The 16,231-nt window shown below is 69.6% G+C and overlaps 3 protein-coding genes across 4 annotated transcripts; 2 read left to right on the forward strand and 1 right to left on the reverse strand.

The window, feature by feature from the left end:
• Nucleotides 1–1,731: 1,731 nt before the first annotated feature.
• Nucleotides 1,732–4,713, reverse strand: LOC118176680 (whey acidic protein-like). The gene is made up of 5 exons (XM_035343807.1): nt 4,571–4,713; nt 3,938–4,078; nt 3,452–3,592; nt 2,973–3,368; nt 1,732–1,846 (listed from the first exon to the last, which is right to left on the reverse strand). The coding sequence occupies exons 1-5, from the start codon at nt 4,662–4,664 to the stop codon at nt 1,830–1,832; spliced, it is 789 nt and encodes a 262-aa protein (XP_035199698.1). The 5' UTR covers nt 4,665–4,713; the 3' UTR covers nt 1,732–1,829.
• Nucleotides 4,714–9,832: 5,119 nt separating this feature from the next.
• LOC118176676 (WAP four-disulfide core domain protein 2-like) lies at nt 9,833–12,715 on the forward strand. Of its 2 annotated transcripts, XM_035343798.1 has the most exons (4): nt 10,589–10,757; nt 11,004–11,138; nt 12,273–12,425; nt 12,513–12,715. In XM_035343798.1, the coding sequence occupies exons 1-3, from the start codon at nt 10,670–10,672 to the stop codon at nt 12,422–12,424; spliced, it is 375 nt and encodes a 124-aa protein (XP_035199689.1). In that variant the 5' UTR covers nt 10,589–10,669; the 3' UTR covers nt 12,425; nt 12,513–12,715. The 2 variants fall into 2 exon arrangements, with proteins under 2 accessions (XP_035199688.1, XP_035199689.1); XM_035343797.1 differs by lacking the exons at nt 12,273–12,425; nt 12,513–12,715 and having other exon boundaries at nt 9,833–10,757.
• A 1,093-nt stretch (nt 12,716–13,808) lies between these two features.
• Nucleotides 13,809–15,825, forward strand: LOC118176888 (WAP four-disulfide core domain protein 3-like). Its single transcript, XM_035344163.1, is given in 8 exon segments — nt 13,809–14,124; nt 14,241–14,378; nt 14,573–14,716; nt 15,144–15,284; nt 15,485–15,519; nt 15,521–15,568; nt 15,570–15,630; nt 15,815–15,825. Coding segments are annotated over 8 exon segments (894 nt in total).
• The last annotated feature ends 406 nt before the right edge of the window (nt 15,826–16,231 follow it).

The raw sequence follows: 16,231 nt of genomic DNA on the forward strand, positions 1-16,231 counted from the left end.
GCCTCGCCAGAGGGATCCACGGCCCGGCCCGGGGACCTCTGGGGGACGCTGCAGGGGGACGGCAGCTCGGCCTGAGCACGGCACGGCTCGGCACGGCTCGGCACGGCTCGGCACCACCACGCACAGCCCCCGGTCACTGCAGGGTCCGATCCCTGGCAGGCAGGGCACAGCCACGGGGCCAGCGGGGACGTGGGGAGAGCCTGTGATCTGCTGCATGTGCAGGAGAGGAATGCCAAAGCACCGCTGATTTATTGCTGAGGAAATGCTTAATTTAGGCAATGTATTTAAAGGAACTAATTAGAATTGTATTAATATTTATGGGCCTTATGGAGAAGCTGATAGTCACTATTTGCGGGTATTAACTGTTATCTTAGGCCAGGCAGGACCGTGGTGTTTAGAGGTGACTTTAATTGTGGTGAGGGCAATCAAGATCTCACCCAAAGTCCGTGACAACAGCCAGCCTGGGGCTGCACATCAAAGCCACGTCTGCAGTGATAATTAACGTCCCCTGGAATTAATAACGCTGCCCGCGCGTCCCTCCCAGACACCTCCCCAGCGAGGACGAGCGCAGCCGCCCGCTCAGGGCCGTGCTGTGGGCGATGGGGCCGGGGACGTTGGGGTCCCGTCACCCTCCAGCCCCCAGCAGTGGGGGGGCAGCCACCCCCTGGGCCCAGGGCTCAGCTGCGGTGCCTCATCCGCACACCCTGCACGTGCGTGGATGGAACAAGCACGGTGCCCAGGCTGCACACGATGCCTCCGGTCCGGCCGGTGCCCCCGTCCATCCGTCCTGCAGACAGAGCCCAGTGAGCTGGGGGGGGCTGGCAGGTGGCCCCCGCAGCCCCCAGCTCGGGCACCGCCAGCTCCCTGCCCGCACAGCCGACCTCCCGCTATAGCAAAGTTCACATCAATTTTCCTTCCCCTCATTTGTCTGTAAACCATGAAGAAAAATCACCGCCGTCTGCCCACATCAGGCCGCCGCGGTGATGTATGGCTGTAATAAAAACCCCATTTTGGGAGGCCGCCTTCCCCGTGCCGCCAGCCAGCACGCCATGCGTGGCCGCGCCGCTGGCCGGGGCCGCGCCGTGTGGCACGGGGCCAGGGCCGCCACCAGCCCGCAGGCAGCCAGCGCCCGCCGCGGCCCCCCCCGTCCGCCCCCGCCTCGCCTGGCCGGAGGCCCCGTTATGGATGGCAGCTATTAGAGCTGCTATCGAGCAGCGCGCTGCGGAGGCGGCCGGGCAGCCTCTGCCGCCAGCCCCCCGAGAGCCGCACTGACGGGGTGCTGAGCGCGGGGTGGCAGCGGGCAGCAGCCCCACCTCAGCCCTCTGGCACCACGCGGTGCTCGATGACAGCGCCACGATGACTTGGCCCTGGAGCCCCGAGCGTTCCCTTCTCTATTTCCTTCCCCATGCCTGCCCCGTGCCTCAGAAGCATTCCCTGTGCCCAGCCCTGGGCGTCGCCCGCCCATTTGGCTCCAGCCCCTGGTGTCCGTGAGCGATGCCCGGCTCTCCCACTGCCGTGGCCCCACACCCCAGCAGCTCGCCTGCCTGGACAGCAGCCTCCGTGGCAGCACAGCACCGCCAGCCCTGGTCTGTGGTGGGGTCGGGGGGCTCAATCCCATCCCCACACGCTCCCCAGGGTGTAGGGGAGCAGGACGGCGCTGGGGAGCACGAGGCCACGAGGTGACACTGGCAGCCCCTGGACGCGGTGGGAAGGCAAGAGAGAGATGGCAACGATGCTGCAAGCCAGGCATCCTGGCGGCTTTATTGAGAGGTCGGGGTGCAGAGGCTGGCCCCGCTGCAGACCTGGCCGGGCTCAGGGTCCCCTCAGGGTCACCCGTTGGCTCTCCCTGGGAAGAAAGGAAGGGCAGTGAGCAGGGCGTGCAGGCAGGGCTGCGGAGCTGTGGGGGCTGGTGCCAGCCCCAGCTGCAGGACAGCTCACCCCCAGCACATTGACCCCGGGGCTGCCCCTTCCCCAGCCCCTGGCCCACCAGGGAGACAGAGCAGGTGCCCCAAGGAGGCAGCAGCATCTCGTGGTCCTGCTGTTGTCCCACGCCAGGGCCACAGCCTCCCCGGAACCCCGCAGTGCCAGGGGAAGGGAGCGGCCACGACTGCCGTTCAACCACCAACAGCCCCAACCGCCCGCGGCTGTGCTAGGAAACAAGTGTCACAACCCAGCGAGCACCCACAGGGTGCTGCCTCCCCCCCACTGGGGCCATTGTGGCACTGCCAGCCTCCCCCTCCAAGCCTGCTCTCCCCAGGGCACGTCTCATGCCAAAAGCGTTTGGCACAGAAACGGGAAGGCAACCTGCAAGGAGTGCGCCTTTTCCACCCCTCCTGTGCAGGCTGAGAGCCTCGGATTGGCAGGCTTAATATTTTGATAATCAGGCTGTGAAATTATTATTACTAACAGCATCGCCTAGTTCTCACCAAAGACAAGCCCGGCTCCCAGGACGGAGCTGTGTGCTGATTGAAATCACCGAGCAGAAGCGCACGGAGTCCCCGCGCGGTGCCCAGGCGCATGGTGGCCGGGTGAGCGCAGCTGCTGCCTCCCTGCTGCGGGCAGGTGGGGGTCCCACCATGGCACAGCCCGGCTGCAGCAGGCGGGTGGGGAGCGGGAAGGGGCTCGGGGCTGCCCGGCCGCCCGCAGGCTCGAGACCGACACCGCCAGGGAGAGACCCCAGCACCAGTGGCCTGGGGAGCACCAGGAGGCGGGGTAGTGGGGGTGGCCCCAGGACCACCGCGGCACCGGGACCTGCGAGGGTGCTTTCAGCAGGTTCACATCGGGCAGCTCTCAGCAGCAGCCGCCTGCACGCTCCGTTGCCCTTCACATCCTTCAGAACTGCTGCTCGGTCCCCGCCCGCACCTCCCTGGAGCTGGCTGCGGAGCAACGCTCCCACCCTGCCACCGGCCCCTGCTCCGCCTGGACAGGGGCAGCCCAGCCCAGCCCAGCCCAGCCCAGCGCCCCCCTCTCACCCCACTGGCAGACCCGCTGGCACTCGTTCAGGGTCTCGAAGTTGTTGGGGTTCCCTCTGCAGCCGCCGTACTGGAACATCCGGCACGTCCCCGTGGCAGGGTTGTAGGCGTAGCGATAGAAGTGTCCCCTGCACGGGCCGTGCTCCGGGGGCAAGTGGCAGATGTCACTTTGGAGCACGGGGTTGGCGATGAGAGCAGGGCACTGGCGGCAGCCCCAGCTCATCAGGACAGCAGCAGGGCTGTAGCTGCTCCACCTGCGAGGAGGGATGCAGCCGCGGCCGCAGCCCGTGAAGCAGCACTTTTTGCTGCCGGGACAGTCGGTGTCGTCGCTGCAGGTGCTGTTGCAAGGCAGTAAGGTCTGCAGCACCCTTCTCTTGGGGCAGACGCCTGGTTTAGCTGCGGGTAAGGAGAAAGACTCGTGTCCACGGGGTCTGTCCGGGCCACGGCCCCCCTCCCGCCAAGCCCCTGGCCGCCCTTACCTGGCACCGGCCGCACGCACTGGACGTGGCAGCCCAAGCTGCAGCACTTCTCGTTGCCCTTGCAGTCTGTGTCGCTGCCGCACTCCACCAGGCAGATGGTTATCATGTGAGAGTCCAGCCGTGGGCAGAAACCTGCCTTTTCTGGGGGTGCCCAGAGGGGTCAGGGCCCCACCAGTCCCTCCCCGCCCGCGCCCACACCCAGCCCAACCCCCCCCCGTTGTCTGCAGGCAGGGAGCAGTGGGCACCCCTGGGTCCCCACAGCAGAGGGGCTGAGAGTGGGGGAGATGGGGTGCAGGGGCCCCACACCAGCCCTTGTGGGGGATGCCCCCACAGGCAGAGCTCGGAGGAGCCCAGACCAGCGCATCCCAGCTCCGTGCCAGGATGGGGTGCAGGGGTTGGCAGGACCCAGCCCACCCCGCACCCAGAGAGCAGAGCACAGGCTCCCTCAGGGCCACAGGGGGCTGCCGGGGGACGGGACCCCCTCACCTCCAATGGGGAGCCTGCACTCCTTTCCACAGCCGTTGCTGCAGCAGCGTTCACTGCCTGGGCAGTCCTCATCCGTAGAGCAGAAGTAGCCGCAGGAGCTGCCGGGGATCTTCCTGGGCGCAGGGCACTGGCCAGGCTTCTCTAGGAGGGCGAGGGGGGTGGTTACAGCGGGCAGGCAGAGCGCCCAGCCCAGGCACAGCCCCCCCCAGCCTGGGCCCTGCAGCCAGGAGCAGCTCTGCCCCGCAGCAGAGAGCAGGTCCCGTGCTGCCCTTGGCACCCAGCGCCCGGCAGCGGTACACGAAGCGTTGCAAAGCGCCTGCTGGAAACGCCGCTGCTGTGAGAGCCTCCAGAGCTGCTCCAAACCCGCCACCAGCCCTTATCCCGGCACTGCAGCACCAGACCCACGTTCTGCCTTTGGGGTCCAGAGCGGGTTTTCCCCCTGTCCCAGCAGTGGGGACAGCCCGGGCTGGACCCGGTGTGACATCCCAGCTCTGACCCCACGGCCTCACCCTGACCGGGGAGCGAGGGGCCAAGGGACCACACAGTGATAAAATGTGGGGTTGGAAAAGACCTTCGAGACCGGCTGCTCCAGCCATGCCCCCACCACACGGCCCCGCCGCCCCGCGGGCTCACCTGCCAGGACGAGCTCCGAGTCCGGCTGGCACTCGCCCCGAGGGGCCAGGAGGGCCACCAGCAGCACCAGCGGCAGCAGCGACCCCGGCTTCATGGCGCTGTCCTCTCAACGCCCGCGCCCCGCGGAGCTTTTGTAGAGCCCCGAGCCCTGCCCCGGGCCTTGCGCAACGCGCGCCGGGCTCCTGCCCCTCCCCGGCACGGGACAGCACCGGGCAGCACGGGGCACGGCCCGGCCCGGCACGGGGCAGGGCGCGACACGGGGCACGGCCCGGCACGGATGTGGCACGACGCGGGGCGTGGGACACGGGACACGGGGCACGGCCCGGCACGCGGCACAGCACGACACGGGACATGGCACGACACGGGGCATGGCACGACACGGGACACGGAACAAGAGACACGGGGCACGGCCCGGCACGGGACATGGGACACGGACACGGGGCACGGCCCGGCACGGGGCACGCCTCGGCCCGGCCCGGCCCAGGACACGGCCCGTGGCACGGCTCAGCACGGGCGGGCTCGGCGCGGGGCCGGGCAGAGCCGAGCAGCGCCCCGCCGTCCCCGCGCCCGCTTTGGCGGAGCAACAGCCTCACCTGGCGGCTGCCGAGCGGGCCGCGGGCGAGGAGGCCCGGCAGACCCGTGGACACGGCACGGCACGGCTCGGCACGGCTCGGCTCGGCACGGCTCGGCACGGCTCGGCACGGCACGGCTCGGCTCGGCTCGGCACGGCTCGGCTCGGCTCGGCTCGGCACGGCACGGCTCGGCACGGCACGGCACGGCACGGCTCGGCACGGCACGGCCGGGACGGGGCACGGGGCAGGACAGAGGGGGGTCCCCACGGCCCGGGGGGACCCGCAGGAGCCTCACGGCACCGCGAGCTGCAGGGCTCGGGCACGCGGCGAAACGCCCCCGTTATCCGCACGCCCCGCACGCCCCGCACCGCCCCGCTAACGGCGGCCCCGGACCCGCAGCCCCCGGAGGACGAGGGGGAGGCCGCGGGCAGCGCCCGGCCGGGACCGCAGGAGCGGTGCCGCTGCGGGAGGCGGAGGCAGCGCGGTGCTGAGCGTCGCTGGCTTTGCGCAGGGACAGGGCTGGGGCTGCGCTGCCGGCCGCGGGTTCCTTGCTCCGGATTCCCTTTTTTTCAGACCCTCTAGCAACGAGCGCATTTGGCTGCTCGGAGCTTGAATGACGCAAACTGGAATTTCCGAGCAGGGAAATACGATCGGGAAGGTGTAACCCCCCCGGGAGACAGCAGAGATCATCTCGGCCCTGGCACAAAGATGCCTCTTTTCAGGTGGGCTGAGAAGAGCCCAGGCAGGGAGCAGTTCCCCCCTCCCACGCACCTGGTCTCCAGCCGAGGCCTCACTCCCTGTGCCCAGCACCGCATCTCTGGCACACCGCACCACCTGGGGCAGGGAACAAGCCCCTTCCACCAAAGCCCTGTCCACCTGGCCGAAGCCAGGTCCTGCCCCTCTCCTCCACCGCAGCCTCAGGCTGCCCCCCCCGGCACCTCGTTGCAGCCCCATCCGCCCAGCTGCACCCCCAAACCTGCACCCACAAACCTGCACCAGCCCCGTCACCGGAGCGGCCACCTGCAGCCCCGTGCACCCGCAGCCACGCGGGGGGCACTGCTCTCGGTGCGTGCGCCTCCTTTCCCAGCCCCTGCACGGCTCCTGCTTGCCGAGCCCAGCGAGCCAGGTGCCTCTGCCCGCAGGCAAGCCCTGCCGCCACTGGCAAGAGGAGCCTGGGGGCGGATCGGCTGCGGCAGCACGTGCAGCACCTGGCAGGGACACGAAGGTTGCAGGCAGGGACATGGGGTTGCTGCATGGGTCTGTGCACCCTCGGCAGCATCTCCCACCACCCAGGGCGCAGCAGCGGCAGTGCCGCAGGGCCCAGCAGGCATGGAGCACACCCCGTCCTCGGCACTGCTCACCCTTCGCACGCTTGGCTGCGCCGGGCTCTCTGTAATCTCCCCGCGCCGTTAACCTCGGGCGTCCCCTCCCAGTCGCAGGTGTCTGGAGGCGGCAGAACGCACCCCGGGGCAGCCCCTGCGGCCGGCATCCGCCTTGGCACCCACGAGCCTCCCCGCCTGCTGGCTGCCCCGCTCCTCCCTGCCGTGCGCATGGCCGGGTGAGCGGCAGCCCCGGTGGTGACCCCCCCCGCAGCACCCAGCCGCGCCGTCTGCTGGGACATGGCCCCGCCGCTGCCCGCGCCCAGCCCGCCGGCGTGACGGCACCCAGCCCACCTGTCCCCACACAGGAATGGTGCACGGTACATGGCACAGGGGGAGTGAGTGCTCCCAGCCTCGCACGTCACACCAGCTTCCCACGCTCTGCTCCCCCTGGGGCTATGCACACCGATGAGGAGCCGGTCACCCGTGGCTTTACAGGGGGGTGCAGCTGGATGGGGGAAAAGGACCAGGCTGGGGCATGCGGGCACTGGTTCTCCAGGGTGGGCACAGCCTGGGGCAGACCCCCAGCCTCCCTGTCCCAAAACACCCCTGTGCCGTGCGGCCAGCATGGCCACCGCCTCGGGGTGTGTGTCCTTCTACAGTCCCACACCAGGTTCCTGTCCCGTAAACTTGGCTCATCTCCTTCCAAACCTGGGCAACATTTGACATCTGCAGTGATGAGTCCCACAGCTCTGGCGAGGAGACTGCTCTTGGTTGGCTGCCCTCCTGTCCCCTCTGTCACCTCTTCTCCAAGCTGGAGAGCTGCAGCCCCTTCATCTGGGCTTCCCGGGGCCCTGGCTCATGGCACACGTCTCCCCCCAGGGCAGGATGCCTGTGGGGTGCTCATGTCCCCACCCTGGCTGCAGCCTGGCTGCTGGGGCTGGGATGGGGCCATAGTAAATGATTTCTCAGGTAATAGCACGACACAGAGCTGCTGCTGCCTCGGGCACAGCTGCGAAACGCACTGAGAGGTTCAGTACCCAAAGGTTATGTGCGTGGCAGCCCCTCCCCAGCCGGGCGCAGATATAAACCCCTGCTGACCCGCGCCAGCCATCGGCGTCCTCGGGGAGCACCATGAAAGCCGCCAGCATTTTGCTTGTGGGTATCCTTGCCCTGTGCGTGCAGCTGCAGCCAGCTGCCACGGCCGTCACGAACATGGGTGAGTGCAGGGGGTCCCCGTGGCTCTCGGGGTGCCGCAGAGCGGGGTGCTGCGGGGCTGGCACGGGCTGGGCTCCCAGCCTGGCAGAGCCGGGGCAAGGACAGCAGCATCCCAAATGCGGTGCGTGGGCGATGGGACCCGAAGTATTTCTATCTCCCGGAAAACGATGCCGACCGCGTGGGCTGGAGCCAGCGCAGCTGCTGGCCCTGCCGCCCAGCCTGACACCAGCATGCTCAGTCCCCCTCCAGCTGCTCCTGCTGGTTGCAGGCAGATCCAGCCGGAGCAGGAGCTCAGCAGAGTCCCACGGGGGTCAAGGTGTCGCCTCCAGGCAAACCTGCAGGCACCTCGCCCTGCTCCCCACGGCTCCCTCCGTGGTTTCTTCCTTGTCCCCTGCCACAAGTGCATTTCTGGGCTCCCGCCTGCTCCTGTCCTCCGTGGTGGTGGCTGCTGTGGTTCACAGCCGTTCACAGCCCTCCAGCTCCATCTCACCACCAGTACCCAGGAAACCCTGCACTCTGCGGGCTTTACGAGCCAAAGGGAACGATAAGAGCAATTATAGGATCAGCCAACTGAGCAGAGTGATAAACCTCAAAGGCAGGCGCTGCTGGCAGCTCCAGCGCCGGTGCGGCAGCCTGGATCGTGGTGGGACACCGGCGCCGGTCCCTGGAGCTGCTGGGTGGGCAGCACTGGACCTGCAGCAGCGCGCTGCCCCTGCCCGGCCCCCACTGTGCCCAGCCCCGGGACAGCCAGCTTTGGGTCGGCCGGGCTTCGGCCGGGCTTCGTCCCTGCGCAGCGCAGGGTAGAGACGCGCTGCTCCCCCAGCTCGGTGCCGGGGGCAATGCTCCCATCGCTGAGCTACCACCCCCGTCCTGCCCCGGCCTCCGGAGCACCGTGCCCCTGGTGTGGGAGCCAGCGGCTGCAACAAGGCCGCCTTTATTCGGGGAGCTCCTTTGTTTCTGCCCTGCCATCTGCCCGGGGCTGGGAGCAGCGGCTCGGAGCCGTTCCCCGCAGCGCATCCCCAGCGGGGCCGGGCTGCAGGCGCTGCAGGAACACCTCCGGCTGCGCTGCCCGGCTGCGCTGCGGGCAGTGGCGATGGGGCAGCCGCCTGCCCTGCCCAAGCCCTGGCACCGAACCCCTCTTCGGTGGCCAGAGCCCTGCTCAAAAGCCATCCTCAGAGCTCAGACCCTGCCTGCCCCCTCCCCACCTCGCAGCCGCTGCGCAGTGAGAGCGCGGAGGGCACAGGCTGGTGGCCGTGGGCCTGTCCCCGCTGTGCCCCAGGGCTGCCCCCGCTGCAGCAGCGACGGAACGCAGCGAGCGTCCCGCAGGCAGCGTGGCACCGGTGTCAGCTCCGGCTCCTGTTACTGCATAAACACCCACGCTGGGGAGGGGACCGCAGGCAAACGCAAACAGTTACTGATTTACTGTAGCTCCACACCTTGCTGCATTGTTGACCGTGGGGTTAAATTACTTGGAAACAGACACTGGTCGAGACAAACAGCTCGTGACCTTGGAGCTGGGACCACCTGAGCCCACGCAGCCCTGCGCCTGCACGGGGCTCCAGGATGCTCCAGCCCGGAGCTGGGGCTGCCTCTTGAGCCACCCACAGTGCGGATGCAGTGCTGAGGGCACATCTCTGCAGGAGGGTCCCGCTCTCACCCCCCACCCTGTGGAGGAGAGGCCGAGCCTGGGGCTGTACCCAGGACAGGGCCAGGAGGCTCTGGATGCCCCCCTGGCAGGGCGGTACAGCCCGAGCCCTCCAGCCAGGCAGCACTGGCACCGTGCAGGGGCCCTCACCTCGTACCCCAGTGACTGAGCCAAACGCTCTGAGCCAAATCTGGAGGCTGTGAGCAAAGTGTCTGAGGTCCTTGGGGCCCCCAGCACAGTGCTGGACCCTGAGGGAATTAAACCCACTGCCGGCAGCACTCGTAGGTCACCACGAAGTGGCTGAGCAGCAAACACTGAGGAGGGCCGGGCAGCCCCGCAGGGTGATTTCGATTGCTTGGCTCGCTGGGCCTGGTCAAATACAGCCTGGCTTGGTGCTGCCGAGCACTGCCAGCTACCCAGGAATGTGACAGCTGGCACAGGGGCTGCAGGAGGGTGTGCGGCAGAGGGGGCCTGGGGCTGCTCAGCCCCCGCACCGCTGTCTGCAGCACCATGCCTGCAGCACCATGCACACGGGGGGCTCGCTCCCCGCCAGCCATCCCTCCAGGGGTGCTGCCGCCAGGCCAGGCTGGATCCCCGGGGCTGCTGGAGGCCACGGGCGCAGCGGGGAGCTGCAGGACGGGGTCGTGTTGGGGTGAGAGGGAGCTGCAGGAGAGGCACGAGCGAGCCCCGCGTGCCGGGCGCCTTCCGAGGCGGTGCAGGGCAGCCTGGAGGGCTCTTCAGTCAAGTGGCAAAAAGCTGCACGAAAACAAGAGCCTGGAGCAGCAGCCGGGTGAGCTGCACGGACAGCAGAGCCGCAGCCCCGAGCTCGCTGCCAGCCCCACCGCGGGGCAGCCGCATCCTGGGCCGGGGGCTGCACCCGAGCGTGCGGCTGCTGCTGGGGCGGCGACGGGACAGGTCGGAGCGCGGGCACCGCGTGCCCCACGCCTGCTGCCGTTACCAGCGCAGCCCGGCCGCGTGCCGCGGGACCAGCACTGCCCCGGAGCGGGGCCAGCACCGCTCAGCGCCCCGCAGGACCGGGGGCCGGGGGCTCCCCGTGTGCCGCAGCGGCGATGCAGCGCGCGGCGCTTGGCGGCTGTTCCTGCCGGGCAAGTTTTCTGCAGACGCCTGCTCCGCTCGAGGCTTCTACTTCCTGGTCGGCAGCCAGGAGCGAGCAGATACCTGATACTTGGGGATTGTGCAACGGCACGAAGGGGGAGCCTGGCCAGGCCAGTTCCTTATGAGCCACCCGGAAGGCAGTCCCCTCCCGCCTGGCCGGCCCCACCTGGAGAGGAGCTTAAAGCCCAGCGGGGTGGCCCTGCACGCGCAGAGCCGGCTCCCCTGCACCATGCCCAAGGCCAGCAGCGTGCTCGTCCTCGCAGGGCTCCTGGTTCTCTGGGCAGAGCTGCCGCCAGCATCCGCCCAGAATGTCACGAGTGAGTATGAGCACACGGCCCGGCCCCGTGCGAGCAGCCGGCATCGCCCCCAGCCCCAGGGCCTGCTGGAGATGGGGTCCAGGGCCGGAGACCCCAGCCAGCGCCCAGCAGGGCTGTGCTCAGCAGCATCCCTGGCGCCAACCCAGGGGCTGGAAGCAGCATCTCCCTCCTCCAGCCGGCAGCCCGTGCCCCGCTGCAGGGCCAGCAGCCCCGTGCCCACCCACACCGTGTGCCTTTGCCTTTCAGCGAAAGCCGGCGTGTGCCCGGACCCAGCGACAGAAGAAGCGAACTGCACAGTGGGGTGCCAGTCCGATGGTGACTGCGAGAGCACCCTCAAGTGCTGCCCGGCGGCCTGTGGCAAGGCCTGCCAGGAGCCCAACGGTAACGGTCCCCAGCCCCGGGGCTGCTGCAAGCCCTCCTCCCGGGAGCTGGCAGCACCGGGGCTCCCGGGGCTTGGCAGCAGCACGGGCCTGGGCACCCGTTGTGTCTCTGGCTGCAGCATGGTTGTGGGGCCCTGCGGGATCAGGGTGTGCTCCGGCCGGGCGGCCGCTTGGCACAGCGCACCCCCTGCCCTGGCTGGCGCTGGCCACGCTCGCCCCTTCCTCCTCCCAGCAGCATGGGGGGGTTCTGAGCAGCCTCCCCAGGCACTGCTGGGTTGGTGCAGAGGGCAGGGAGCCTTTGCCTGCTCCCCCGTGCACCCCTCAGGGACCGCTGGCTGCTGAGCCACATCAGCCCAGGACGTTGCACTGTTCCACCTCCTGACCCTGAGCCTGGGGAGCGTCTCCCAGCGGCACCATCCCCAGCCCTGCGCCGGACACAGCCCTGCAGCCACCTGCGGGAGTACGCTCACCGTGCCGGAGAGCAGCCTGGGCAGACGGACGCAGGATTTGGGATGTGATGGTGATGTGATGTGATGGTGATGTGATGCGATGCGATGTGAGCGCACGGATGTGAACCAGAGGCTGTGGCACCTCCATCGCCTTCTGCAGGGACAGAGCTGGCTGAGCTGTGCTGCAGCAGGGCACAGCACAGTGCGGAGCTGGGAGCCTGCAGCAGGCAGCAGCGGGCAGGGGGCGGCACGGCAGGAGCCCACACGGTGCAGGCTGCCTGTGGGACACGTGCCCCCATGAGGCCCAGGCTGAGGCCATGCACCACGAGAGCCTGGCTGGGGCTCTCTGTGGCAAAACAGGGGACAGTGGGGCTGAGGCACCGCTGGGGCCCCGTGCTGTGGCTCCATGCTGTGTGCCAGCCATGCATCCCCGAGTACAGGGCTGAGCGTGGGGACTGCCACACTGCGTGGGCGACTCTGTGCGTCCCCAGGGGTTCCAGGCTGGCGGCAGCACCAACGGGCAGAGCTGCGGGCTGGGGGAGCTCTCAGCCCACACTGGGGTCCCCCCACTGCAGGTGTCAGCGGGCAGGGTCGGGGCCGTGCCCGTGGCTCCGGGACCTGCAGCGCCCAGCCCTGCCCCTGCTGCAGCAGCCAGGGGGTCTCACGCTGCGCCCTTCCCATTGCAGAGAAGCCCGGCACCTGCCCACCCGTGAAGCCAGGGATCCCCATGCTGGGGCTCTGCGTTAACCGGTGCAAGACCGACTCCAACTGCCCCGGGAGCCTGAAGTGCTGCAGGAACGGCTGCGGCAAAGTCTCCTGCGTGACTCCCTTCTACTGAGGTCAGTCGGGCACCCGCCCAGCCCCAGGGCTCCTGTGGCACAGACCCGCTCCCCCGTCCCCCTGACAGCCCTCTGCTCCCTTTGCAGGCACAGCCTCCTCCTGCCAGCCCAGCCACAGGGAAGCTGCTGCCCGACGCGATGCCCGCACGTCCAGGCCCCCCGCGCCCTCCTGCCCCCTGGCTGGGCTCCCAGCTCAGAGCCTTCAGCCTCAGCTTCCTCCCTGGGGCCCGGCTCGGGGCGCGCCGCAGCCCCCCGTGCTCTCACCAATAAAGCAGCCTCTCCCTGCTGCACTCGTGGCCGCGTCTCCATCCCGCTGCGCTCCTGGCCAGGCAGCAGCTCCACTGCTCCTGGCCTCATCCTGCCTGAACGTGCCCGAATTGGCACAGCTGCTGCTGGTTGCTGGCAGAGGTGGCATCTGGAAGGCAATCAGCAGCCAATCGCCCACCCCAAGCCAGCACTGTTCCGGCAGCCCAGGGCTCTGGGCCAACCCAGACCCCATTTCTCCAAGGGCCCCCAGCCTGTGCCCCTGCCCAGGGCTGTCCCCAGCTGCTCTGACATCCACCCCCCCGCCTGTTAGCAGACGTGCTCAGAGAGGGCCACGAGGGGCAGCGGAGCAGAGCTAATCTCTGCTCTGCAGTGGCTCGGGGAGGTGGGAATGTGTGGCACAGGGACCCGGGTGCTGCTGGTGTGCGCAATGGCACGAGCATCTCCCAGGCCTGCTCCACGTGCTCCCAGCCCTGCAGCAGAACTCTGCCCGTGGCAGGAGCCTGAAGGGGCCATGGGCAGGGAACCCCGCACGTCCCTGCCCCATCCCTGCCCGACCATGCCCTTGTGCTGCCCCTGCCCCTGCCCCATCCCTCCCCAGCCTGCTCAGACCTGGTCCCCGCTCCTGCTCCTGCCCTGCTCTCCCATGCACCTCGCAGCTCCCCGCAGGAGCCCTGGCTCCCTGTCCCTCTCACAGCCACCCTGCTCCAGCTGCCAGAGCCAGCAGGAGCTGAGGAGCCCCCAGACTATCCCAAAAGGTCCCACAGGATCAGGAGGACACTGTGGGGACAGCACGCACAGACTCCCCCAGCTCTCCCATGTCCCGTTCCCACGCTGGGGCTTTGCAGGGAGCAGGGTTTGGGGAGTGCCTCCCACATCCCCCAGGCTGGCTGCTCGCGGGTCACCAGTGACCTGGAAAGGGCGCACGGAGGATGCGCCGGCCGCAGGCCAGGAGCCCGGCACTGCCCTGGGATCTCCCCCAGGCCAGATTGTTCACGCCCGGCGCTCCCACGGTCCCAGCACCGCACTGCCACGGGAAGGAGCAGCTCGGCCAGCCCCCACCCAGCAGGGTTTAAATCCCGGCTGGCGGGGCGCAGTGGCACGGCTCCCTGCAGCAGCATGATGCCAGGCGCTGCCACCCTCGTGCTGGTGCTCCTGGCCCTGTGCGTGGAGCTTCCTCCCGCCCCAGCCCAGCAGCACCGAGCAGGGGACCATGGCGCTGCCCCTGCTGCCAGCCCCCTGCCGCGCCGAGCCCCACGGGGCCGCCGGCCGCCTGCCACCCCACCGGCCCCGGGCAAAGCAGGCGAGTGCCCGGCAGCCGGGAGCGACCCCCCGCGCCCCACCAGGCTGTACTGCCTCTCCGACCACAGCTGCCCCGGGGCCGAGAAGTGCTGCCACCGCGGGGAGGTCCGCGCCTGCCTCCTCCCTGCCACAGGTACGGCCAGCCGCGAGGGATGGGGCACGGGGGGCTGCCGGCCACAGGAGCCAGTGGGGTGCCCAGGGCGAGCCCCGCTCCCCGGCACGCCGTGCACCGAGCGTCTCCCTCCGCAGAGAGCCCAGGCTACTGCCCCCGTGCCGGACCTGGCGGGGCGAGCTGCGGGGCGAGCTGTGGCAATGACACCGCCTGCGGCCCTGCGGAGAAGTGCTGCACCCGCAGCTGCTGCGCCCGCTGCCTGCCAGCAGAGCCAGGTGAGGCACCGGCCCTTCGGCCCCTGGGGACGCCGCCGGGCCCTCCTGTGGGGCAGAGGGACGGTGGCCGCAGGAGCCATCCTGGGCTGGAAATGCCGTGGGTCCACAGCCCCCCATCGCTGCGCGGGGAGACATGGGGGTCCTGGGGGGCCAGGGGGCTCCAAGCTGTTCCCTGAGCCTCTGCCCCCCTGCAGCCAAACCCGGCCTTTGCCCGCGGAAGCGAGCGCGGCGCGGCGGAGCTGCGTGCCCCAACCGCTGCGCTGATGACAGGGACTGCCCCGGGGACCGCAAGTGCTGCTTCTCCGGCTGCGGCCTGGCCTGCACCTCCCCGCACACAGGTACCCCCCCCGGCCCCCTGCCCCCTGCGGGGACTGTGCACCCCCTGCCCCGGTGTGAGCGCTCCGTGCACGCCTGTGCACGCCCCACGCAGTCCCTGCAGCCCCCTGGCTGCGGGCAGGGGGTGCACGGCTCCTCCCCAGTGCATGGCTGTGCCTGCGGGCATGCCCCAGCGCCTGTGCCCAGAGCTGACCGAGGCACCCGTCCGGGCACCGCGATGGCTGCGCCCCGGCTGTGGCTCCAGGGGCTGCACCTCTGCCCAGGTACGGCCCCGACCCTCCGTGTCCCCCAGGAGCAGACCCACGGGACAGCAGAAGGAAGGGCTGGCACTGGGCTTGGGGGGGTCAGGATGGGGGGGCTGGATGGACTCCGAGGCCGTGGTCCCATGGGCACGGCTGGGCCATGGTGCTCGGGGCCACTCTCTTGCAGCAAAGCCCGGTGTGTGCCCCGTGGTGCTGCGGGGCTCCCTGGGGCCCTGCGAGGAGCTGTGCGACACCGACGGCGACTGCCCTGGGGCAAGGAAGTGCTGCTCCACCGGCTGCGGCCACGTCTGCAAACCGCCCACCGAGGGTAAAGCCACCAGTGCCGCGGGGGACAGGACCCCGCCACGTCCCCTGCCATGCTGACCCCCTCCCTGCTGGGTCCTGCACCCCTTTTGCCCTCCCAGCGTTCTGGGAGCTGCCCCTCACCCTGCCCCTCCTGGGGGGCGAGGGGCTCACCCCCGCACGCAGGGCAGCTCCCTCACCCGCTCCCTCTCTGTGTGCGCCCAGCACGGCCTGGGCTCTGTCCCCCCCGCAGCCGCCGGTGTCGGAGCAGGCGAGTGCCTCACCCTGTGCCTGGAGGACAAGGACTGCCCCCCCCAGCCACAAGTGCTGCCTGCGGGACTGCGGCCGGGCGTGCATCCCCCCGCTGCAGGGTAAGGCCAGCCCCAGACCCTGCCCGCAGTGGAAGGCACGGCCCGGTCCCAGCAGCCTGGCATCGTGCGGGGGTCCAGGCTGCAGAGGTCCAGGCTGGGGGGGCAGAGGGGAGACAGCGTGCTCCCCCTGCCCTGGGGACAGGGGCTCTCATCCTGCACTGACCACCGCGTCCATCCCTTCCAGGCACAGCCTAGCCCTGGCCGGTGAGGGTGGCACCGGGAGCTGCCGTTTCGGGGCCGCTCCCACCCCGTGCCATCACATCTCCGTGGCGAGCCAGAGGTGCGAGGCAAAGCCCCCCGTCCCTTGCCCCCATGCGCAGGTGCCCCCGGCCTGCTTGGAAGCACTGAGACAGAATAAAGCAGCTCCTGGCAGCCCGCTGCTGGCCGTCCCCGTGGTTTGCTGGGGGGTGGCGTGGTGCAGGCAGCCGGGGGTGCGGGCAGGGGCCGTGCTGGGCGCACAGCTCCAGCAGCCGCGGGGCAGGGAGAGGCTCCGTCCCCCTGTGGGTGCCTCCCGGGCACCCCCACCCCGCTGTGACCATCCCGACGGGTCCCAGGACACATCGCTGCCGTCCCGGCAGTCACGGACAGGAGTGCCAGAAAC

The sequence above is a fragment of the Oxyura jamaicensis genome, chromosome 20 (assembly GCF_011077185.1).
Source record: "Oxyura jamaicensis isolate SHBP4307 breed ruddy duck chromosome 20, BPBGC_Ojam_1.0, whole genome shotgun sequence".
NCBI lineage: Eukaryota > Metazoa > Chordata > Aves > Anseriformes > Anatidae > Oxyura > Oxyura jamaicensis.